Source organism: Oratosquilla oratoria, unplaced genomic scaffold (assembly GCF_046742065.1).
Source record: "Oratosquilla oratoria isolate Oo_2021 unplaced genomic scaffold, ASM4674206v1 SCAFFOLD286, whole genome shotgun sequence".
In the NCBI taxonomy this organism is placed as follows: Eukaryota; Metazoa; Arthropoda; class Malacostraca; order Stomatopoda; family Squillidae; genus Oratosquilla; species Oratosquilla oratoria.
In genome coordinates, this window is record NW_027467637.1 from 3,340 (window position 1) to 30,008 (window position 26,669).

General features: G+C 42.7%; 1 protein-coding gene across 1 annotated transcript; it reads left to right on the forward strand.

Annotated features, from left to right (window-relative positions):
• Positions 1 to 1,582: 1,582 nt before the first annotated feature.
• On the forward strand, positions 1,583 to 23,993 carry LOC143023038 (uncharacterized protein F13E9.13, mitochondrial-like). Its single transcript, XM_076181491.1, has 5 exons — positions 1,583 to 1,588; positions 6,815 to 7,014; positions 14,033 to 14,160; positions 16,016 to 16,136; positions 23,341 to 23,993. The coding sequence occupies exons 1-5, from the start codon at positions 1,583 to 1,585 to the stop codon at positions 23,438 to 23,440; spliced, it is 555 nt and encodes a 184-aa protein (XP_076037606.1). The 3' UTR covers positions 23,441 to 23,993.
• Positions 23,994 to 26,669: the final 2,676 nt, after the last annotated feature.

A 26,669-nucleotide genomic window follows, 5' to 3' on the forward strand; every position in this document is an offset into this window, starting at 1 on the left:
GGTAATCAGTAACTATGCTTCCTCTTCCTCAGTTGAAGTCACGGAAGAGGAACACCACACTGAACCGTTTTTACAAGATGACCCGAAGTCCAATCAAGTTCCTTTATCCCTCGTCGACCACTCTGAGTTTTGTATGCCCCCTTCCATGAAGGGCAGTTCAAGAAGGTCGGTTAGGTCAGGTCGTTCCAGTAGCACCAGTGTTAGTGTTGCAAGGAAGCAACGAGCCAAGGTGGAGACCGCTCGTATCAGAGTTAAGTTTGCCGAACAGGAGGGTCAGCTTATGAAAGAGCAGGCTGAAATGCAGGCCAAGTTCAAAGTTATGACACAGCAAAAGGAGTTGGAAGAAGCCGAAGCCGAACTTAGGCACTTAGGACCTGACGATGATTGGGAAACATGCAGTGACTGGGACCAATTAAAAGGTACAGTCGCTACCCGCACCCAACTATATGTGGAGCAACAGGGTGGTATAGTCGATGTTTCCGCTAGTCAGAAGGATCTGGTAGGCTTGAATCCTGAAAGCCCTGTTTTCAAGCCCTGTTCTGATTTCAGAGTTAACTCACAGCCTGCTAACAATGTTCCATTCAGTTTTGAACCTCGTATCGAAAAGGTAAAGGTGAGGTCTGTGCAACCTGCGCAGCAACCTGTTGCTAACCATGTTTCTTATGTGTCACCACCTGTAGTAAAACCTCCTCGGAGTGCATCTCCTAGGTTGGGGACAACCTCCAATTCTGCCGATTTGAGCAAGTTCTTCTTGCGGAAGGATTTACTTCTTAGCAGGCTGTCTACGTTTGATGATACTGCGGAAGACTATGCTGTTTGGAAAGAGAGTTTCAAGGAAGTCGTGCAAGAGTTAGGCACCTCATGTAAGGAGGAAATAGACCTGTTAGTTAAGTACCTAGGTCCTGAGTCTAAAGAATGGGCCCGTACAACCAGAAACTCAAATGCCAAGAATCCAAACCTGGCGTGCAGTAGAATTTGGGAGCGCTTGGATGACAGGTTTGCTGCCCCTTCGATCATTGAGACTTCAATTAAAAAGAAGCTCGCCAACTTCTCTAGGATTTCACCTAGAGACACCTTAAGGTTATACGACCTGTGTGACATTCTGTACCAGATAGAAGCCTTGAAGGCTAACCCTGTATACAGTACACTGTTTGCATATTATGACGCCTCGTCAGGCATCAATCCCATTGTCGCAAAACTTCCACCCTGTATACAGAGAGCGTGGACTGGCAGAGCCATGAACTACAAGACTGCTCACGGTGTGCCGTACCCACCTTTCTCCTTCTTCATTGAGTTTGTGAAGGAGATGGCAAGGGTCGAGAATGATCCATGTTTCTCTTATCAAAGCCTTGGAGCCGATGGTTTTGTGAAACCAGAGAAGCCACCTCCCTCTAAGTTTCCTCAAGTACGTGTGAAGAAGACTGACACCATGTTGTCCAGTGGCAGTAAGTCGACCATGGGCGCTGACAGGTCTGTTGGCGCCGCTAGTCCTACCGAGCAAAGAAAGGCAGAAAAGGGAGATTTTTGCGTCTACCATGATGCCTACGTACACCATTTGGATTTCTGCAGGGCTTTTCGCACCATGTCAGTGAGCGAGAGGAAGGTTTTCCTAAACGATAAAGGAATGTGCAACAGATGTTGCAAAGGTAACCATCCTCCTTCCAGCTGCAAAGAGAGAACTTTCTGCAAACTCTGTAAGGCCCATACTCATGTGACTGCCTTACATCACGATGAACCCAGGTCGAAGAGGAGTTCGACTCAAGCGGTTACACAGCATGGAAGGGAGGTTGCTCAAGATAAAACACCTCGCTCCCCTGTAGTCAATCAAGTGCCGCTTCCAAATGTTCTTACCCCCATACTAAAGACTCAGGGAGGGGAGGATGCTGCGGTCAATTCCAAATGTACCTTGATATGCAGTAACCCCACCTCCATGAGTAAGTCCTGTGCCAAGACCTTCTTGGTAAAGGTCTATCCTGAAAGTAAACCAGAGCTCGGAGTGTGGTGTTATGCCATCCTAGACGATCAGTGCAATTGCTCTTTAGCAAGGTCTGAGTTTTTCGATTTGTTTGACAAGCTGAGCAAACGGGTTTCATATCGTCTAGCTACCTGTGCAGGTGTAACGGGCGCTTCTGGGCGCACCACCAAAAATTACACCATCGTGTCTTGGCATAACTCACAAGAGGTGCATATCCCTAAGTTAGTGGAATGCGACAGCATTCCCAGTGTAAGAGAAGAGATACCCACCCCCGCCATAGCTCGTGGTTATCCCCATCTGTCCGATCTGGCCGAATGTATTCCACCTCTGGTTCCTGAAGCTGAGATTCTACTCATCATTGGTCGAGATGTGCCTTCAGCTCATTACATTTTTGACCAGAGAATTGGACCTGTCAATGCCCCTCTAGCTCAACAGACCAGTCTGGGTTGGGCAATCATTGGGGAAGTGTGTCTCCATGGCACTTGTAGGCCTCCTGTCATTAGCAGTTTCAAAACATCCTTTGTACATGATAGACGTCCCTCTATAGTCGCACCATGTGGTAACCAGATTCATGTTTCTGAAGTAAAGGATGATTTGTTCAAGGTAACCAAAGATGATGACAAGGCCGCCCTGTCGATTGAAGACAGGAAGTTCTTGGATGTTATGAACTCAGAGTTCCGCAAGGATCAAAGTGGTCATTGGGTCGCGCCACTGCCTTTCCGTCCCAATGTTGTAGCCACCAGTAATAATAGAGACTTTGTGTGGCACCGCACACTGTCTCTCCATCGTAGCCTCAGCACAAAGCCGGAAAAACGTCAGCATATGATGGCCTTCATGCAAAAGATGTTAGATCGTGGGCATGCTGAGGTTGCACCACCATTGAAGTCTGATCAGAAGTGCTGGTATCTTCCATTGTTTGGGGTGTACCACCCTAAGAAACCTGACAAGATCAGGGTTGTGTTCGACTCTTCTGCCAAATCCAGAGAGTTCTCCCTAAATGATATGCTGATGTCAGGTCCTGATATGACAAACAGTATTCTCGGGATTCTTCTACGTTTCCGTCAGGAAGCTGTAGCAGTGGCAGCTGATGTAGAACAGATGTTCTACAATTTCAAAGTGAAGACTGAGCAAAGAGATTATCTCAGATTCTTCTGGTACAAGAATAATGACCCTGATGAAAGGTTGATTGAGTATAGAATGACTGTTCACGTTTTTGGGAACACGCCATCTCCCGCCATTGCCACCTATGGCTTGCGTAAGTCTGTAGAAGATGCCTCTCCTGAAGTTCGCTATTTCATAGAGAACAATTTCTACGTGGATGATGGGTTAGCATCTCTGCCAGATGCGGAGACTGCTTACAAGTTAATCCAAGACTCTAAGTCAGCACTTCAAGAAGGAGGACGCCTGCGCTTGCACAAGATCACTTCCAACAGTAAGGAAGTGCTGGAAAAGTTTGCCACCAGTGAGCTGGCTGATAACCTTCAGGAGCTGAACCTAACTTCTGACTCTATGCCTATGCAGTCTAGCCTGGGCCTCTTATGGGACATCCAAAGAGACGTTTTCGTCTATAAGTTCATGGATTCAGACAAGCCTTCGACAAAAAGAGGGATACTGTCTGTTGTAAATAGTCTGTTTGACCCCATGGGATTCTTAGCTCCAGTAATAATAGTGGGAAAACTACTCCTAAGAGAGATAACCAATCTAAAGTGTGGTTGGGATGAACCCATACCAGCTAAGATCCATACCAAATGGTCCAGATGGCTAACGTCCTTAAGGGACCTCAAGGACATAAGCATCAATCGTCAGTTTGCTAGTATTTCTTTGTCTCAAGCTCACAGGATAGAGCTTCATACCTTTTCAGATGCTTCCAGAGTAGCAGTAGGAGCTGTATCATATCTTAAGGTTTTCAGTGATACCAAAAGCTACCAGGTGTGTTTTGTGAGGGGACAAGCTAAAGTAGCTCCCAACCATGGTCATACTATTCCCAGGTTAGAGTTGTGTGCTGCAGTGATGGCAGTTAATCTCAGCAATTCCATCTCGGATTGCTTGGACAAACCCTTAGACGCAAGGCATTTCTATTCTGACAGCATGATTGTCTTGGGCTATATTCATAATGAAAGGCGTAGATTTCATGTCTACGTGAGTAACAGAGTAGACCACATTAGGTCGTCCACCGAACCTAACCAATGGCATTATGTACCTACAGATTGTAATCCAGCAGACCTGGCTACCCGTGGTCTCGAAATAACCGACCTAAATCAGAGTGATTGGTTGTCAGGTCCCTCAAGCTTATTTGAGGATGTTGTATCCACCAGTGGAAGTTTTCCTCTTGTAAGCCCTGAGACAGATAAAGAAGTAAAGGTATCAGACTACACAATTGAGTCTGAACCCCTTGTTAGTGCAAACAAAAGCAATGTAGAGCCTGCAATTGCGTCATTAGCTCAGAGGTTCTCTAATTTCTCCTGTTGGAGGAGACTTGTAAGAGCGGTAGCTCTCCTTAAGCATATAGCCCGTTCTTTCAAACAAGGTAACAAGTGTTGTTCAGGTTGGCATATGTGCAACAAACATAAGTCACCCGATCAACTAGAAGATGCAGCTGATTTCATTGTTCAGACATACCAAAAGGATTATTTCTTGTCTGCCATGACTAAATTGCAAGGTGAAGTTTGTTTACCTCCTTCCAGTCCCATTGCATCTCTGTCTCCTTATTTAGACCAGAAGGGCCTACTTCGTGTAGGAGGCAGGTTGAGTCAAGGCGGTGATATACTGGGTATGCTTGCAAGGCCTATTATTATTCCAAAGGAATCCCATTTAGGCTTGTTGTTGATCCGTCACTACCATGAGACAGTGCACCACCAAGGGAGAGTGATTACAGAAGGAGCCGTCCGTACAGGTGGTTTCTGGATTTTGGGAGGGAAACGTACCATTTCTAAGGTCATTTCCAAATGCGTCACCTGTAAAAGGGTAAGAGGTAAGGTGTGTGTTCAGAAGATGGGAGACTTACCCGTCGATAGACTTACTCCCAATCCGCCATTTTCCTATGTAGGAGTTGACCTTTTTGGCCCCTGGCATATAAAAACTCGGCGCACTAGAAGTTCCTTCCTCGAAAGTAAAAGATGGGGCGTTCTGTTCACCTGTCTTGTTTCCAGAGCTATCCACATAGAGACTGTAGAAGAATTGAGTACTTCTTCCTTCATTAATGCCTTAAAGAGATTCATTTGTATTCGTGGCCCAGTTAAGATGATGCGTTCTGACAGAGGCACGAACTTTGTAGGTGCTGTCAAAGCACTGAACTTGCTTGCCATTACCGATGAAGGTGGTGATGTCAATAGTTTCTTGTCAAGTCAAGGTTGCACTTGGTTGTTTAACCCTCCTCATGCTTCTCACATGGGTGGAGCATGGGAGCGTATGGTGGGGATAGTCCGCAACATCATGAATGTGATACTGACTAACCATCACCCCAAGGCATTAACACATGAGGTGTTAGTAACCTTCTTTGCAGAAGTATGTAAGATCGTGAATTCCAGACCTTTAGTTCCTGTTTCCTCGGACCCTAGTAGTCCTTTCATTTTGTCTCCGTCCATCCTTCTCACTCAGAAAACTGATATTCCTGTAACTCTTCCTGAAGAGATAGATATTAAGGCAGTATACAAATCTCAATGGAAGCATGTCCATCACCTTGCTGAGGAATTCTGGAAGAGATGGAAGAAAGAGTATCTTTCCTCTTTGCAACCCAGAAGAAAGTGGGTCAATTCCTCTCCAAATGTAAAGGTGGATGATGTAGTGTTGGTAAAAAATCAAGAGTGTCCCCAAGGACAGTGGCCCTTGGGTATTGTAAACAAAGTATTCCCTGGCAAGGATGATTTAGTCAGGAAGGTCCAAGTAAGAGTTGTGGTAAACAACAAGGCCCATGAATATGTAAGACCCATTTCTGAGCTTGTGTTGCTAGGTCAATAGATTTGGTAATTTTCCCCCCTAGAAAATTAGGAAGGGAGTGTGCCGTTACGAGAGGTAACGGGGCTTTTTTATATGTCCGTGTATCCCCATGTTTACATATCTTTTTGTCGTAAGGCTCGTTTCCCCTCGGAAGAGGTTTTCAAGTTTGTTTTTTCGTAATGTTTAATTTAAGTATGCTGCGAGCAGAAGCTTCGTCTGCTTAAGAATACTATCGTTGTAAGTTGTCTGCAAGCTGTGCTGCAAGATAGCATCTCATTATTTGTACAATGTTCACTTTAAGAATTAGACTTAAGAAGGTGTGTAAGAACCTGTTGCGGTGGTGTGATGTCACGTCACGCCTCCAGCCAGTGTGGTTTGAAACGCCTTCAGTTGTATACCCGCTCCCTTCGCGGCCTACTCGGTGAGTTTTGAGCCGAATTTAGTTTTAGATCTGGTATATTGTTTCTTGTATGTCATAATGAATTTAGCCTTAAGCTGCTCGTATTTCATGTTCAGATTATTTGTAATTCTGTATAAAAGCTGTTAGTAACGAGCGTTGCTCTGGTTTGTTTACAGTTTTTCATCTCCTACTACTTCTACTTCTACTCTTCCTCCCAATTACTGTGTGCTGCCATGGTTTCAACGGCAGCACCTGTTGTGTGAAGATGAGAAAGTCGTGTTTTCTATTGCCAATAAATGTTAGCGACGAGTACCCCGTGGATCCTTAACCCCGCGTTGTTTACGTTACGTAATCCAGAAAAGAGGGCACTCGTTACGCTAACCCCCTATGCGTAGCAGAGTATTCTGTGACGCCAAAGTTTTATTAAGTAACAAATGTATGTTTTCATGTACATCCTTGATATGTTTTACTGTAACCTGAGTATCACTTTTTTTCTTTTGTAGATACTAACAGGAGGAAACAAGGAAGCTCTTGCTGTAAGCAAAGCATGCAACTTGCAGTTTATTCGTGCAGAATGTTTTGTGTTCTCACATATTGCTGATGAAGGGCTCATGAATGCCTCAGCAGGACCTCTTCTTCGTTACCAGAAAATGATTGAAGCAGATGATGTTCTTGTATTTACAGATATCAAGAAAAAACATAGGTGAGTGTCCCCTATGTTATAGTTATGTACTGACCTACTTACATAGTTGTGTTTTAGACAAAAACCAATATTCTTCTTATGGAAAAACACATGGGAGTAATTGGTATGGAATTTTATACAAAATCCCTTGAACTCTCATATCCATTGATCCAGATATGGTCCCACACATAACAAGGGATAAACAATAGAGACAAAATACATCCAATTGTGGGACTATTGAAGTATTTCTGTCCTAGTGATTTTGTTTTTTTGGGTTACTTTGCACTGTCTACCTGCTGAGAAGTTAGTCATTTCTTATCGTTCTTGTGAATACAGTTGAGAATCCTTTATCCAATATTCCAAAATCTGAAAGTTTATATGCAAGGGGGGACGGAGAGGGGGGGTCGCCGATTAAATGAAGCGGCCTTGCTGTGGATGTGCTGTGTCTTGCGACACTGCTTCTGACCCAGGGCGGTGGGCAGGGTGCAGGGATGACCCATCATCCAGGAGGTGCTCAGATGAGAGGGAGGGTGGGAGGGGTGTGGAGTGTATTTAGGGATGAAATGGGTGGGAGTGTTTTTATGCCTTTCCCTTTTTGGCTACCTCCCTTGGAAGGGGGAAAAAGCCTTGGTATATGTATGTATGTATGAAAGATTTAGAGAAAATCCTCAAATGGAAAAATCCAGAAAAGTTTAAATACTAAACCACAGTAGTCGCTGCTATATAAGATAAGAATAAATGGTGTGAAGTATGAAGTGGCCTTGCTATGGATGTGCTGTGTCTTACGACACTGCTTCTGACCCAGGGCAGTGGACAAGGAGCAGGGATGACCCATCATCCAGGAGGTGCTAAGTTGAGAGGGAGGGTGGAGGGGTGTGGAGTGTATTCAGGGATGGAATGGGTGGGAATGATTTTATGCCTTTTTCTTTTTGGCTACCTCACTTGTAAGGGGGAAAAAGCCTTGGTATATGTATATATGAAATTGTAAATAACCAGAAAATCTGTACTGAGGTACTGACTGCATGTTATTATGCAGTATTAATTGCACAGTAGTAATTATACAGCCAGTAGATGAAGTTATAGGGAAGTTTGGAGTGCCAGGTAAAAATTGTAGTGGAGATTTGATTGTGGAGGTGTGTTTAGAAAGTTTATATTAGCTAACATATTTTTTAAGAAGAATGTTGAAGATAAGTACACATAGGAAAGGGTGTGTTTGGAAAGGTGGTTGATAAGACACTAATGGACTGTAGTGATATCCAAAAGAAGAGTAGGAAGAGTTCTGGATGTCTATGTTCTTAGGGGAGAGATGAGTTGAAAAAGCAGGATGCTGAAACCAACAGAGAGCTTAGTGACCTAAGAAAAAAGAATTGAACATAGTAAAAAAATTAAAACAAAAGGATGAAAAATGAAGATGCTAACAAAAATTAGGCTTTCAAAAGAGAAGTAAAAAGAAATACAAGAGGTGACAGAGAAAGTTGGAGATAGCATAAAGGAGACATATCTTCAAGAAATAAAAAACCAATGAAAAGTAGATCAGGGAAACCAAAAAATGACTTTTAAAGAAATTGTATAACAAGAAATAACAAACTAATAAATGAATATGTAAAAATATGCAGGGAAGAAAAAAGAAACTATGAGAGAAACACAATAGACAAATGTAAAGATCAACGTAAATTATTCTATAGATATGTAAATGGTAAACTAGATAATAAACAGGAAATAGTAAATATGTCAAGGAACATAGAATATACAGAGGGTATAGATATGGCTGAAATTATGTGAAAAGTTATTGAAAGTAGATGGGTTAAACATCTGGAAGAAAAAAATATACTGAATCCAACACAATTTGGATTTAGACAAGCAAGACCATGTGCCACAAACTTGATTTGATTCTACTCAAGACTAGTAGAAATAATACAAGAGAGGGATGGATGGGCGGATTGTGCTTTTCTAGATCTACAAAAAGCATTTGGTAAAGTATCACACAAAAAATTATTGAGAAAAATAGAATCAATAGGTGGTATTAAAGGAAAATTATTGGAATGGATGGAAGACTTCTTGACTGGGAAAAAAAATGAGGGTAGTAATAAGAAACAAATACTCGACCTTGGAAGAAATTATGTGGTGTCCCACAAGGTTCAGTATTGGATCCGATCATGTTTGCCATATATATAAATGACATGGATGAAGGTGTAGAATGTTATATGAACTTCTTTGCAGATGATGCAAAAGTACTAAAGAAAGTAAGTACAGAGGAAGATTGTGAATCACTACAGAAAGACCTAGATAAAATTTGGAAATGGAGTCAAAAGTGGGAAGTGTACTTTAACATCAAGAAATGTAGTGTAATGGAGTTTGGAAAAAGTAAGAATAGAATATTGAGGAATTATGAAATTGGTGAGGAAGTAAAAAAAGTGAGCTTGGAAAGGGACCTAGGAGTAATTATCAGCAAAGACATGTCACCAGATAAGCATATCAATAAAATAGTCACAGAAACCTTCAATTTACTAAGGTCGATGAAAGTGGCTTTTGCCTATTTGATTGAAGAAATGCTAAAGAAAATATTAGTTACACTGATAAGACCAAGATTGGAGTATGCTGCAACACAATGGCCACCCAGTGCTAAAAAGAATATAAAGAAATTAGAAAGAACACAAAGAGCAACGACAAAGATGGCACCAACATTCTCCAAGTTGACGTACGAACAAAGATTGTCTAAATTGGAATTACCAACCCTCGAACAAAGAAGAGGAAGAAGAGATCTACTGACTACATAATTATGAAAGGAATAGAAGGCCCAGATAGAGTAGATTTATTAAAGTGGGACAAGAGAAAAACAAGAGGACATGAAAAGAAACTCAAAAAGGATAGTTATAGAAGAGATCTGAAAAAGAATAGCTTCCCACACAGAGTGGTGGATATCTGGAATAAATTGGATGAGGCAACAGTGTGTGCAAATACTATTCAAGAATTTAAGAACAAACTTGATGCTGAAAGATACAAAGATGGGTCAATACAAGCATAGCTCCTTTCCCATATGGAATTGGACTCAAAAGTGGGAAGTAAAATTCAATATTAAGAAATGCAGCATAATGGAATTTGGAAAGAGTAAAAATAGAATATCAAAAGATTACAGAGTTGGGGAAGAAAAAATAAATAAAACAAACTATGAAAAAGATCTTGGAGTGATGATTGGAAAGGACATGAAACCAGATAAGCATATAAACAAGATGTTCGGAGAAACCTACAACTTATTGAGAGCAATCAAAGTGGCATTTACCTATATGGACGAAGAAATGATAAGGAAAATACTTACTACACTAATAAGACCAAAACTCGAGTACGCAGCATCACTTTGGACACCCAGTACCAAAAAGAATATTAAGAAACTAGAAAGATTACAAAGAGCGACAACAAAACTAGCACCGACACTCGCCGAACTAACATATGAGCAAAGACTATCCAAATTGAAACTACCAACTCTGGAACAAAGAAGAGAAAGAGGAGATTTGCTAACTATCTACAGAATAATGAAAGTAATGGAAGTTTTAGACAGGAACGACCTATTAATGTGGGACAACGGTAAAACAAGAGGACACGGAAAAAAATTGAAAAAGGATAGTTATAGAAAAAACTTGAAAAGGAACAGTTTCCCGCACAGAGCGATAAATATATGGAACAAATTAGACAACAAAACAGTATGTGCTAACACTATACAAGATTTTAAGATAAAACTTGATGCGGAGAGATACAAAGACGGGTCACCACGAGCATAGCTCCCCTCCCGTATATTACAACTAGGTAAATATAATACAACTAGGTAAATACACCCAGAATCATGAAAGGCATGGAAGTCCTTGACAGAGAAGACTTATAAAAGTGGTACAGAAGAAAACCAAGGGGACATGTATGGTTTTTGCACACACTCTTGTTTTGACACTTGGAAAAAGCTGGATGAAACAATAGTGTGTGCAAAAACTATACATGAATTTAAGAGTAAACTAGACACTGTGAAATACAAAGGTGGGACATCACGAGCATAGCTCCCCTTCCCATAAGATACAACTAGGTAAATACACACACACACACATATATATGTGTATATACATATATATAATATATATATACACATGTGTATATATATATGTAGAGAGAGAGAGACATCTAAAAGAAGTATTTTGGGACTTTTCAATCTCTGAGATTGTGAAACATTACACCTCACTAAGGAGATAAGAAATGAGTGCAGTTTCCGTTGTAGAAATTGTAAAAGGATGAGTGAAATGTTAGTGAAGATTTCTTTCTTCCATGTCTTACTACCAAACTTTGTAGGGAATGACAGATTAAAAAATACACATATATAAAATATACATTATATATATATATACTGTATATATATATATATGAGAGAGATTTTGGGTGGTGGAAGTAAAATGAAGATGCTCTCGGAATAGGTTATACTCTTACGTTACGACCACTTTGGTCTTCTTCAGAGAGTTGTCTACAGAAGGTTTTACATGTCACACTTTATATAATTCCTGAGGGGCCTCTGGTCAGGTCACAGCATCCGGGAGGTGAACATTTGCCTGGTGTCTCAGCAAGTCTAGTATAAGGACACTTGCCACCTTTGATAAGCAGATAAATCCCTCTCTTCCATTAGTGTTTTCTTTGACGTTTATATATCCAGCTTCAATCATTTTTCTTGTTTTCTTTTCATGACCCTTTCTGAGGACTTTGGCCTCTTTCCAATGGGGAAGGTGGCCAAATTTGTCTGCATGCTGAACTAAGGTGTTGGACGTCCTGTGCGCTCTTAAGTCATTTTTATGTTCAGATATACGTTTGTCTAAACCTCGGCTCAGCTCACTGAAATAGGAGGCTGAGCACCCTTTACAAGGAATCTCATAAACCACACTTAGGTCATTGATAGGACTTTTTTCTTGTCTTTTCACAATTCTTGCTATTTTGTTGGAGGAGACTTTAGCTGTTTTGAGTCCACCTTTCATTAGGAGCCGATCGATGTTCTCAGTGTTAAGTGCGTTGGGAACAGTTATGTAAGTGTATGTCTTCTCACTCTCGGATTTGTGGGCTTTTGTCCTATTGTGGATTTCTTTGGCTTTGTTCCTCATCCTGCAAATTAGGCCACTAGGGTATCTCGGTTCTTTGATTATTTTTGTAATATAATTGAGCTCATCTTCTAAATACACGCTACTACAAATTCTGTAAGCTCGAAGGAAGAAACCAATCAGAACTCCTGTTTTCACCCTCTTGCTATGACCTGAAAAATAATGGACAAAATCATCTCTGTTCGTAGGTTTACTATACACTGCAAATTTTACTTCACCATTTGTCCTGTGAATCAATGTATCAAGAAATGGTAGTTTGCCTTCTTTTTCTATCTCAATGGTGAACTGGATGTCTTTGTTGACACCATTGAGTCTCCTCAATTTATTTTCCACACTAGCAGAACTGTAAAATTGCGATGACATAGTCCACATATCTCAACCATGATGTTCATGTATTTGTATGTTTCCAACATCTCCATGTATTTGTCTTAGCAAATCTATTTCTCCCCGTCTTCTCCTTTTCTGCATGAGGGGATGGAGGGGGGGGGGTCGCCAAATCAATGAAATGGCCTTGCTGTGGATGTGCTGTGTCTTGCAACACTGCTTCTGACCCAGGGCAGTGGACAAGATGCAGGGATGACCCATCATCCAGGAGGTACCAAGATAAGAGGGAAGAAGGTAGAGGGGAGTGGAGTATGTAGGGGATGGAATGGGTGGGAGTGGTTTCTGTGCCTTTGTCTTTTGGCTACCTCCTGTGTAAGGGGGAAAAGAGCCTTTGGAATATGTATGTATGTACAGGTACTCCTCGTTTAACGACCTACTCGGTTAACGACAATTCGGAGTAACGACGGGCTTTATGACGTCGTTTAACGTAAATCTCCCAAAGTTACGACGTCGTGTACGATAATTAAGTTGGCTGAGGCAAATTTGTATGATATTATAAATGAACTTGTATGGTGGATATTAGCTGTGAGGTAAAGTGTTCTGAAGCTTAGGTCTACATTACCATCCTGCAAGCTGCAAAAACTACCTGGGGTACAGTGTATACCGGTAGTGGTAAATTTTTAGTTTCGACCATGGGCGCAATATAACAATAGAAAATTAATTATTAATTTTGTAAATTATAATGTATCAACATAATATGCAATTTTGTGAGCGGAAATGAAAAAAGAAAAATGCTAAAACAGATTTCGTAAGTAACGAAGTCATGTCGGACGAATGGTACACCATGTTTGTTATGATAGATGCCGATGTCGAAGAAATGAAAGGATGATAAATTAATTCGTCTAACCTAAACTAAACTAACCTAACCTGTGTTTAATAAATCATTACCTGCAAATTAAATGTCATCCGGCTCCTCCTTGTTGTCGTCGTCGTGAGAGACGTTGGCAGACAACGAGATGGTGTCCTGGGCCTATGCTACCGACTTCGTTCATTAGCATATTTTCTTGTAGCAAGGTATTTTTACTTTCATTTCCGCCCACAAAATTGCATATTACGTTGATACAATATAATTTACAAAATTAATAATTAATTTTCTATTGCTATATTGCACCCATGGTCAAAACTAAAAAAATACCCCGGTATTCAATATGGAATGTCAGCATACACGGATTTGGTCATATACGGTAATTTTATTAACCTAACCACCGTAAATAAACAGTAAATAAAGCTTTAATGTACTGTATAAAAGAGGGAAAATACATGAAAATAAAGATACATGTATTGCTGAACATTGTACATACAGTACATGTACATATATGTATACACTTTCGCTTAACGACCAATTCGGTTAACGACGGCGCGCTGGTCCCAATTGTCGTCGTTAAACGAGGAGTACCTGTATATACAGTATATATATATATATATAATATATATGTATATATATATATATATATATATATATATATATATATATAAGTTATTTCTGGTTCATTGATATAGTAACTTGTAGTAATGAACTTTGGATACATTTTCAGTGCACACTCATTGACTGCTGATTTAGATGTTGTAGAGATGGCAAAGGCAGCTGATTACTTCTCAGCAGATGGTGTGATTCTTACAGGCAATGCCACTGGATGTGAAGCTGATGAAAACCAACTTAGAAGTAAGTGGTTTCTTAAGCATAACCAAAGTAAACCTGAAGCATAGTCAGCCAACAATGAAACAACATTCCTAGTATACAAAATTGATTAGGGCTTTTCTACTGGCATTATTGATAATATTCTCTTCTTCCCTAGCACAAGTTGACTAATAAAGCTTATGATCAACTGAGATGAGTTTTTTGTTTGAACACATAAGAAGTGAGAGTATAAGTTTTGATGAATAGGTGGCAAAATAGGTGCCATGCTTGCTCAGGAAATGGATGGTATTATGAGGCTTATTTATGTCTCATGGTGGAGCGTACTGAGTGTTGATAAAAAAAGGGGAGGAGTAGGGAATTATCTTGCTCTAGGATGTGATCTCTGCATTCGTGATGCTCATTTGTGCTTTCTCAAAGTGTAATGATGCACCTCCGACTTGGGCGACCCATGCTTGGGGTAGCTTGGGTTGCAGCGCAGGGTCTTGGCCAATCATTTCCCAGAGCAGCAGTCACATGACCTAACTTGCACAGTGTGGGGGAGATAGCTTGTGTCGCTGGGCATGCTAGTCACTACACGTAAAGGATAAAGAGCACTCAACTCCACACACTCCTCTAGATGCCTTTTTAGTGAAGTCTGTCTCTCGTGGGAGCAATGCAGCAAAGGTGGATTTTCTTGTAGTAGGATGCTGGACGATGTAGCAAAGTGTTGCCCGGTAGTATGATGCGTGATGATGCAGTGAAGAGCATTGCCCCATAATATGATACTTGACAAAGCTCAGTGTAGAATTAGGAGGTGGCTATGTTCGGCCAGAGTGTAGATCTCTGATGTATCTTCTCAGCATGTGGAATCCTAGTTGTCTGCCACCAAAATGTAATCTTGTGTTGTTCTATATTGGTTGGAGGTGTTGGAGATCAACTATTTGTGGCTTCTGGTCTTTATTGTGTCGCCACTGTGACTCATGGTTTCCGTCAGGGGAGGTGACGAAGAAAATGGTGACAGTTGCCAACAATATATTTTACACTTAGAATTCAAATTGTGGCAATTGCCAACAATATAATGCTTATTTCTCCAACATCTGTCTGATTATATACATCTATGCACATTATGGAACTGAGTATGGACACTCAGTATTTACTTTAATTCCATACAAATTTATATATGTACAAGAAGTGATGAAATTACACAAGTGGCAACCTTACAATCAGCACCACCACAAACATGTTGGCACAACATGAGGCCTAGTGTGGACAGGGCCTCAGCCAGTGATGTAGAAACAGTTCTACATTAAGGTAACATAGGCATCAGTCCAAAGTTTCTTCTTAAATGGAAGTGCTCAAGAACTGTTGCCAGCTGTTGTGGGGCTGTGATTCTAGTTAGTGAAGCATGGGGCAACAGATATTATTGACACATTCAATATTTCTGCAGCTGAATAACATTGGTGTTCTTTATGATAAAATATGCAGTGTTTCTTTGAAGCAAGGGGTTAATGGTTGTACCCATCTGCTAGTGGTACTTTGTAAGTTGAATGAAATTGTCTGTTATTTGTCAAAGTAAAATCTGTGGAGTATGTCTTTGTAGCAGTGATTAATCAAGATATAGTGTGAACTTCACTGTGGTGGCAGTTCCAAAGCTTAATACGTAAGTACTAAGACTAGAATTTGTCAATAAATTGGGTCAGTGTAGGTACTCCCAACCCATGACAAATTGTGCTGGTCTCACATTAGCTTAGTTGTGGGTTGGAATCCCTCTGATTCCTAGCATTGACTGTTACCCCAACAGCCTATGCACATAGGGCAAAGACAACAACTTCAGGAAAGAGGATTAATGTATTTCAAAATTCCTTTGTGCAAAATATTTTTATATTCTCTTATTAAACAGATGTGGTTGCCCAAGTGAGTTTACCAGTCTTGGTTGGATCTGGAGTGACTGTTGATAATGTGGACAAGTTTTCAGATGCCCATGGTCTCATAGTGGGTTCACACTTTAAGGCTGGTGGAAGGTTAGTTTCAAGTCTTTCACCAAGTAGATAATTTTTCATACTTTGATTATATTGAAATGCTCTTTATCTTGAAGTTGTATATATTTATAAACATAATTTTGTATACATACAGTATATAATTATATGTACACATAATTAATGAGGTAAGATATGACAGAAAGTTTTGAAAGTAATAAAAAGATGTTTTGGAAAGAAATTGAGAGAGGAAGAGGAGGCGAATTAAGTAGAGAAGAAAAGGTAAAAGGTGCAGATGGAGAGATGGTAATGGAAGAGAAGGCAATAAGAGGAAGATGGGGAGAGTATTTTAGGGAGTTGCTAAATGTAAAGGAGGATAGGGTGGGAAAGGTAGTTGCAGCAGGAAGTGCTAAGAAATCACAATGATGAGGAAAATGGAGGAGAAATAAGGAAAGATGAAGTGAAGGCAGTTGTTAAGATGATGAGAGCAGATAAGGTACCTGGGTTAGATGGGTGTCATGTAGAATGTCTAAAAAAGGGAGGTACAGTGATGGTGGACTGGCTGGTGAGGCTTTTAATGTCTGTTTAGAGAGGTAGAGTGCCGGAGGATTAGAGGAGTGCTTATATAGTTTCACTTTACAAGGGAAAAAGGGAAAAGTGTGAGTTTAGTAGTCCCAGAGGGATCAGTTTGTTAAGTGTAGTTGAGAAGGCTTATGGGAGGGGTTTTGATTGAGAGGATTAGGAGAAGAACAGAGAGAGTAATTGGTGAGGAACAGTGTGGGTTACTTGGATCAGATTTTTGTGGTAAGACAGATATGTGAGAAAGCTTTAGGAAAAGGTAAGGATGCTGTTTGGGCTTTTATGGATTTGGAAAAGGTTTATGACAGGGTAGACAGGAAGCCACCGTGGGAGGTATTGGAGATATATGGGATAGGAGGAAGGCAGTTAAGGGCAGTCAAAAGTTTTTACGAGAGTAGTAGAGTCTGTTAGAATCAGAAATGGAGTGAGTGGTTTGAGGTAAAGATGGGACTTCGCCAAGGATTTGTTATGTCACCTTGGCTGTTCAATTTATACATGGATGGGGTGGTGCAAGAGGTAAATGCAATGGTAATGGGTCGGGATAGGAGATGGTTAAAGAAAATGGAGAAAAGTGGGAGATAAGCCAGTTGTTGTTTGCTGACAACTCTGCTTGTAGCAGGATCAGAGGAGGGATTGAGGAAGTTAGTGACAGAGTTTGGGAAGTTGTGCAAAAGAAGGAAGTTGATGATAAATGTGGGTAAAAGTAAGGAATATTAAGGGAGAGAGACTGGAGGAAGTGGATAGTATTAGATACTTGGGTGTAAATGTGGTGGAAAAGGGAGGAGTGGAGGTGGAATTAGAATGTAGATTGAGAGAAGCAAGTAATTTCCATGGGGGATTAAAAAGTGTATTGAGAAATAGATAATTGGGAATGGATGCTAAGAGGAGATTGTATGAAGGAGTGATTGTGCCGACAGCACATTATGGGGCAGAAATGTGGAACATAAGAAAGGAATTTGAATGTGAGATGAGGTGCCTGAGAAGTATGATAGGGGTTACTAGGTTGGATAAAGTGAGAAATGAGGAGGTGAGGAGGAGAACAGGGGTGGAAAGGGAGTTGGGATATAGGGTAGGTGAAAGAGTATTGGGATGGTTTGGACACTGGAAAGAATGAGTGAAGAAAGACTAGTAAAAGGTGTGGAAGGCAGAGGTGGAAGGAGTGAACATGATGGGCTGGCCAAGGATGAAATGGATGGGGTAAAAGGGGTATTGGGAAAGAGGGGAATGTCTATTGAGGAAGGATGGGAGAAGACAAAAGATAGGGATGAATGGAGAATGGTAGTATGTGGATGATGCTGTGATGCATGAAAAGGAGTGGGTGGGTGATGGGGGGTGAGAGAGTGTGTATTTACCTAGTATTATATGGGAAGGAAGCTATGATTGTGGTGACCCATCTTTGTATCTTTCAGCATAAAATTTGTTCTCGTGTGAAAAATAATTTGACGTAGCCGAAAGGGATCCCTGTCTTCTCTTTTTCTGCATGAGGGTACTGAGAGGGCGATGGTAGCAGATTAAATGAAGTGGCCTTGCTGTGGATGTGCTGTGTCTTGTGACACTGCTTCTGACCCAGGGCAGTGGACAAGATGCAGGGATGACCCATCATCCAGGAGGAGCCAAAAGAAGAGGGAGGGAGTGGGGTGAATGGGAGTGGAGTATGTGGGGATGGAATGGGTGGGAGTGAATTTTTTGCCTCTTGTTTTTTTGCTACCTTCCTTGTAAGAGGGAAAAAACCTTTGGTATATGTACATATATACTTTTGTTATCAGAACTTTTCAAGTCTCTCCTTTTGGATAGACACATATCCCATTAACACTTTGACCATCTTACTATCCACCACCCTAAATCATTTTTATAGTACTCATGCCAGTCTCTCTTCTTAAACACTGTGTTCACTCCTATCATTTCCCTTTCTGAACACATCTCTAACATCTCTGTGATATAGTTCTTACCTGTTACCTTGTATCTCCTGATTACTTATCAAGGTAACTCTTTTTCTAGCATTGAGATCCACCAACACACCACATTTTTATTCCTCCCAAAACCCTCTACACATTCATTTAAACACATAAAAAATCCTCTCTCTCCTTTCACTTTTCTCACTACCAGGACTGCATATTCTCACAAAAGTCCATATTTCCCATCCCAATTTCACCTTTGCCCACATTCTACTGAAAGATACTTCACAAAGCACTTGCCTATACCAAAGGAGTCATCCCTTCCCTCCCTTGCCCCATCATCACTCTTGACACCCTACCCGCTAGACTTCCAAACTCAAACTCCCCACTTCTCTTTCAATTTTGTTTCACTTGGTGCTAACACATTCATCTCTCTTCTTACAAAACATACTATTCTCTTCCCTTTTACTTTCATCTGTACCACACCCAGTTGCTAGGGCTTTGGTTGGAACCCTCCCAAATCCTCTTTTTCCATGACCAGGAGAAAAAGAATGGGAGATCCCGAGTTCCTTCATTCCATCTCATTTAGTTGCCTTCTACAATCCACATGAGAATACAGTGGTGGCACTCTTCTCCATTACAATAGGATCAGATAATGACAAAGTAGTCTTAGAAGTGGTGAAGAATCGATTCAAGGGAACAGTACAAAGGAGTGATTGCATTAATACAAAATATCATCAATCCTTTATGAATAGAAATTTTACTCTAACATAGACAGCGGAATGGTGAGACCAAGGGTGTGGCCGTGAGAGCCATGGAAAGTTCCGCCAAATGACGTTTATGCCTGTAAAAGGGATAGGGTGTGGGTGACTGGTGTGGGATTGCAGTGGAGGGCATGCCAGGCCTTGCCGGACCCGTGGGTGTGATAGCGGGTAAATCGGTGGAGGTGACGAAAATGACCCAAAACGTAAAAAAACTCAAAGGGGGTACCCCATGGAATTTGGGGGGAAATCCGAAGGTGAGCGATTCGGTCCAAAGTTTTGCCACAAGTAGAGAGTGGGATAGGCTGCACATGACCGTTGACAGCGGAATGGTGAGACCAAGGGTGTGGCCGTGAGAGCCATGGAAAGTTCCGCCAAATGACGTTTATGCCTGTAAAAGGGATAGGGTGTGGGTGACTGGTGTGGGATTGCAGTGGAGGGCATGCCAGGCCTTGCCGGACCCGTGGGTGTGATAGCGGGTAAATCGGTGGAGGTGACCAAAATGACCCAAAACGTAAAAAAACTCAAAGGGGGTACCCCATGGAATTTGGGGGGAAATCCGAAGGTGAGCGATTCGGTCCAAAGTTTTGCCACAAGTAGAGAGTGGGATAGGCTGCACATGACCGTTGACAGCGGAATGGTGAGACCAAGGGTGTGGCCGTGAGAGCCATGGAAAGTTCCGCCAAATGACGTTTATGCCTGTAAAAGGGATAGGGTGTGGGTGACTGGTGTGGGATTGCAGTGGAGGGCATGCCAGGCCTTGCCGGACCCGTGGGTGTGATAGCGGGTAAATCGGTGGAGGTGACGAAAATGACCCAAAACGTGAGAGCCATGGAAAGTTCCGCCAAATGACGTTTATGCCTGTAAAAGGGATAGGGTGTGGGTGACTGGTGTGGGATTGCAGTCCAGGGCATGCCAGGCCTTACCGGACCCGTGGGTGTGATAGCGGGTAAATCGGTGGAGGTGAACAAAATGACCCAAAACGTAAAGAAACTCAAAGGGGGTACCCCATGGAATTTGGGGGGAAATCCGAAGGTGAGCGATTCGGTCCAAAGTTTTGCCACAAGTAGAGAGTGGGATAGGCTGCACATGACCGTTGACAGCGGAATGGTGAGACCAAGGGTGTGGCCGTGAGAGCCATGGAAAGTTCCGCCAAATGACGTTTATGCCTGTAAAAGGGATAGGGTGTGGGTGACTGGTGTGGGATTGCAGTGGAGGGCATGCCAGGCCTTGCCGGACCCGTGGGTGTGATAGCGGGTAAATCGGTGGAGGTGACGAAAATGACCCAAAACGTAAAAAAACTCAAAGGGGGTACCCCATGGAATTTGGGGGGAAATCCGAAGGTGAGCGATTCGGTCCAAAGTTTTGCCACAAGTAGAGAGTGGGATAGGCTGCACATGACCGTTGACAGCGGAATGGTGAGACCAAGGGTGTGGCCGTGAGAGCCATGGAAAGTTCCGCCAAATGACGTTTATGCCTGTAAAAGGGATAGGGTGTGGGTGACTGGTGTGGGATTGCAGTGGAGGGCATGCCAGGCCTTGCCGGACCCGTGGGTGTGATAGCGGGTAAATCGGTGGAGGTGACGAAAATGACCCAAAACGTAAAAAAACTCAAAGGGGGTACCCCATGGAATTTGGGGGGAAATCCGAAGGTGAGCGATTCGGTCCAAAGTTTTGCCACAAGTAGAGAGTGGGATAGGCTGCACATGACCGTTGACAGCGGAATGGTGAGACCAAGGGTGTGGCCGTGAGAGCCATGGAAAGTTCCGCCAAATGACGTTTATGCCTGTAAAAGGGATAGGGTGTGGGTGACTGGTGTGGGATTGCAGTCGAGGGCATGTCAGGCCTTGCCGGACCCGTGGATGTGATAGCGGGTAAATCGGTGGAGATGAACAAAATGACCCAAAACGTAAAGAAACTCAAAGGGGGTACCCCATGGAATTTGGGGGGAAATCCGAAGGTGAGTGATTCGGTCCAAAGTTTTGCCACAAGTAGAGAGTTGGATAGGCTGCACATGACCGTTGACAGCGGAATGGTGAGACCAAGGGTGTGGCCGTGAGAGCCATGGAAAGTACCGCAAAAGGACGTTTATGCCTGTAAAAGGGATAGGGTGTGGGTGACTGGTGTGGGATTGCAGTGGAGGGCATGCCAGGCCTTGCCGGACCCGTGGGTGTGATAGCGGGTAAATCGGTGGAGGTGACGAAAATGACCCAAAACGTAAAAAAACTCAAAGGGGGTACCCCATGGAATTTGGGGGGAAATCCGAAGGTGAGCGATTCGGTCCAAAGTTTTGCCACAAGTAGAGAGTGGGATAGGCTGCACATGACCGTTGACAGCGGAATGGTGAGACCAAGGGTGTGGCCGTGAGAGCCATGGAAAGTTCCGCCAAATGACGTTTATGCCTGTAAAAGGGATAGGGTGTGGGTGACTGGTGTGGGATTGCAGTGGAGGGCATGCCAGGCCTTGCCGGACCTGTGGGTGTGATAGCGGGTAAATCGGTGGAGGTGACGAAAATGACCCAAAACGTAAAAAAACTCAAAGGGGGTACCCCATGGAATTTGGGGGGAAATCCGAAGGTGAGCGATTCGGTCCAAAGTTTTGCCACAAGTAGAGAGTGGGATAGGCTGCACATGACCGTTGACAGCGGAATGGTGAGACCAAGGGTGTGGCCGTGAGAGCCATGGAAAGTTCCGCCAAATGACGTTTATGCCTGTAAAAGGGATAGGGTGTGGGTGACTGGTGTGGGATTGCAGTGGAGGGCATGCCAGGCCTTGCCGGACCCGTGGGTGTGATAGCGGGTAAATCGGTGGAGGTGACCAAAATGACCCAAAGCGTAAAAAAACTCAAAGGGGGTACCCCATGGAATTTGGGGGGGAAATCCGAAGGTGAGCGATTCGGTCCAAAGTTTTGCCACAAGTAGAGAGTGGGATAGGCTGCACATGACCGTTGACAGCGGAATGGTGAGACCAAGGGTGTGGCCGTGAGAGCCATGGAAAGTTCCGCCAAATGACGTTTATGCCTGTAAAAGGGATAGGGTGTGGGTGACTGGTGTGGGATTGCAGTGGAGGGCATGCCAGGCCTTGCCGGACCCGTGGGTGTGATAGCGGGTAAATCGGTCGAACGTAAGAACAAGACACAAAACGTAATAAAACTCAAAGCGGGTACACCATGGAATTTGGGGAAACCCGAAGGTGAGCGATTCGGTCCAAAGTTTTGCCACAAGTAGATAGTGGGATCGGGTGCTGATGACAGTAGAGTGCGGAATGGTGAGACCAAGGGTGTGGCCGTGAGAGCCATGGAAATTTCCGCCAAATGACGTTTATGCCTGTAAAAGGGGTAGGTTGTGGGTGACTGGTGTGGGATTGCAGTGGAGGGCATGCCAGGCCTTGCCGGACCCGTGGGTGTGATAGCGGGTAAATCGGTGGAGGTGACGAAAATGACCCAAAAGGTAAAAAAAACTCAAAGGGGGTACCCCATGGAATTTGGGGGGAAATCCGAAGGTGAGCGATTCGGTCCAAAGTTTTGCCACAAGTAGAGAGTGGGATAGGCTGCACATGACCGTTGACAGCGGAATGGTGAGACCAAGGGTGTGGCCGTGAGAGCCATGGAAAGTTCCGCCAAATGACGTTTATGCCTGTAAAAGGGATAGGGTGTGGGTGACTGGTGTGGGATTGCAGTGGAGGGCATGCCAGGCCTTGCCGGACCCGTGGGTGTGATAGCGGGTAAATCGGTGGAGGTGACCAAAATGACCCAAAACGTAAAAAAACTCAAAGATAAAAAGGGTGTGGCCGTGAGAGCCATGGAAAGTTCCGCCAAATGACGTTTATGCCTGTAAAAGGGATAGGGTGTGGGTGACTGGTGTGGGATTGCAAAATGTGAAAGTGATTCTGATATGTATTGTAACTCAATTACATACATACATACATATACCAAGGCTTTTTTCCCCCTTACCAGGGGGGTAGCCAAAAGTAACTCGATTAATACAGGAATTTAATTTGGTAAATTCTTTTGGCAGGTGGATTGCAGAATTAGACTTCAACCGTGTCAAGATCTTTGTTGAACATGTTCAGAACTTCAGGGCAAGAACTATTTCTTCAGATTTACATCTCAAGTAACTTTGGAAGGAAGGAATATCATGTTTCTAACTTAACAGAGTTTAGATTTTATTACAAGGTTTTATATTTTAACATAGCTCTGCCATGTTCTGTGTGATATGAAGGATATTTAAAAGCACTTGGAAAAACATGATTTAGAAACACTTATTTACAATTTGCTATTAATACATTTATCAGTAATATAAACCACATGGGGGGACGGAGGGGGGTGGGTTGATTTAATGAAGCGGCCTTGCTGTGGATGTGCTGTGCCTTGTGACACTGCCTCTGACCCAGGGCAGTGGACAAGGTGCAGGGATGACCCGTCATCCAGGAGGTGCTAAGATGGGAGGGACGGTGGAGGGGAGTGGAGTGTATTTAGGGATGGAATGGGTGGGAATGATTTTATGCCTTTTTCTTTTTGGCTACCTCCCTTGTAAGGGGGAAAAAGCCTTGGTATATGTATGTATAAACCACTTATTATCTTTTCCTTTGTTTCATTATTCATCTATCCATATTTTACATTCATTGTGCCCTAGAATTGAGTCACCACCTTCCATACAAAAATATTAGATAAACCTCATACTAGGGTATTGACTGTATGCTGACATGCATTCAGTACTTTAAGGACTGGGTTTTGGGAACACATCAATGGATCAGAGACACATATTCGTTTATGCTAGAGTTAGATCTCTACTCATGAAGGATTGATGTTGCTTTCATACAACTGTCCTTTATGTTGTTCTCTTGAACCAATTCCATACCAGTTTAGATTATACATATTACTTTTCTAGTCCCCCTGTGGTTTGGCAGAGAAAAATGCTGTCACTGTGATCCCATTTGTGTTATAGAAACCAACTAAGTGGGATGGAGTGTGGGGACTAGGGCTCTCCCATATATTATTTTTCTTCTACAATGTTGAGGCGTAAGAGGACCTGGGAGTATGATGCCCACCAGAACCATAGTGATTGAGTACAACTTAAAAACAATTAAAACACACCTGGACTAGACATATACTCATGTATAGTATGACAGAAACATACTTCTTTTCCTCCATCTTCTTTTCCTCCATACTTCTTTACCTCCATCTTCTCTCATTCCTCCCCTTCCTTATCTTTCCCATTCCTCCTCTTCCTTATCCCTCCCATTCTAACTCCTCCCATTTCCACCCCTCCTCCTCTACTCATCCCCAGCTCCCTCTCCTCACATTCCAACTCCTATTCTTCACTCACTCATCCTTTCCCATGCTCTTCCTTTTCCTCACTCTATTTCTCCTCTTTTTTCATGCTCCCTCTCCTCCTCCTCTCCCTCCCCCTCCCCCATTTTCCTCTTTCTTCATCCTCCTCCTCCCCAAATAGTCTTCTTCCTCTTCAGCCCCATTCCTCCTCCTCCTCCACCTCTCCCCTCTTCTCCTTTTACTACAACCCCAAGTATTCATCGTCCTTCCCTCTCCCTCCCATCCTTCCCCCTCCCCATTATTTTTACCTCCTCCTTCCTCATTCCTTCCTTGTTCTTCTGCTCCCTTCCCCTGCTCCCCCTCCTAGTCCTCTCCCTGCTCCTCCTTCCTCTTCCCCTCTTGTTCTCCCTGCTCCTGCTCCAGCTCCCCTTCACCATCCTGCTCCCCCCTCCTCTTTCTCCTCCCCTTCTTCCTCTTCCTCTCCTCCTGTTCGACCTCCTGCTCCCCCTCTTCGTCCTCATCCTCCTCTTCCTTCTGCTCCCCCTCCTTCTCCTTCTTTCCCCCACCTCCTCCTCCTCCTGCTTCCCTCTTTCTGCTCTTCCTCCTCCTACTGTACTACCTTATCCTTCCCGCCATTCCCATCCTTCCCCCCCATCGTTTTTCCTCCCACATCCCAGAAAATAGATAAATTATAAACAACATTGACTCGCCATAACTAACCATGTGAATGGATAGTCATATGAAGAGGAGTCATAGTTTTTGGCGAGGAAAAAAAAGAAAAAAAAGGAAAGTCACTGGCCATATTTTCACATAAATAATTTTGGAAAGGTAAGTCTCTTTGACATAATGCACTAGTCCAAGAATAAAAAACTGCAAGTTCATAGAACATTGGCTTTCCCACAATGCATCAAGATTGACGTTGGGAGACGAATATGATCGTTTTATACTTCTGGACAGAGAAGGTAAATGGATAGAAATTGGCCGTTGTTGACAAGCCTATCAAAATAAACATTATATAGCCTTTATTAGTGACAAGCGACGCCTTGTAATCAAAGCTCCGTTTTCACATGGTGTTAATAGTGATCAAATGGATAGACCACACGGACCGACATGCGAGAAGTATAGGCGGGAAAAGATGGCATTGGAAAGGAGAATAAGGTGGAATAATAAAAATAAACAAAGAAGAGGAAGGGGAGATGAAGAAACAGTGATGGGTGAAGGAGAGGAAACAATAAATCGGCTTATTACAAGAAATACTTTGTAATTTGTATATTAATTATTTCTTTTGTATTGTCTTTTCGTTACCACTATTAGTCTAACCCTAGTAGTAAAAATCAGTTCATACCATAGAATAATTATCTATAGATTAAAACGACTGTTAACGACACGTACCTATACTCAATACTGGCCGAAACGTGTCTTCCCAATGATATTCTATCCGTGAGTCTATTGATTCTTCCACTTGATACCAAATTTGACTACTTACAACAGGTTTAGTGAAGAGTACATTACCAATAAAGTAGGCCTGAGTTTTTACTATGTATAATTTAATAAAGGCAAATTTGATTCTGCTGTGTTTTAGAGCTTCGCTGTTTCATGTGTTGTCTGTGGCGAGTTTCACTGCCAAGCGAATAAAAAGCAGTGCCTAGGTACGGGTGAATCCATGCGCGGCGCCACTGTCGACCATGTACTGTTTACATCGCCATTTTTTGCGGCCCACTAGCCTTTGTTTAGGTTGGTTTGAATGCTTGCCGCGTTCAGTGCATGCGCAAGATATTCAAATTACCTCTTGTTGTTTTGCAAGTGCATGCCCAATTCTTAAAATAGAAACAATTTTTCAGCGATTTAAACGGAAATTTGATTATCAAACTCGGCAACATAGTTTTCCAAGTAAAAATATTAAGGTAAGGCATCAATAAACATTATTTTAATTTAGATACACATGTATATCAACCTATTTTCTCCCGGAAATGAGAAGCTTAAGATCGTTGATCACTTGATGTTTGAGCTTAGGGTCATCACATGTAGGCATATAGTCACGCGGGAAACCATGCACGGCGCCGCTATCGCCAT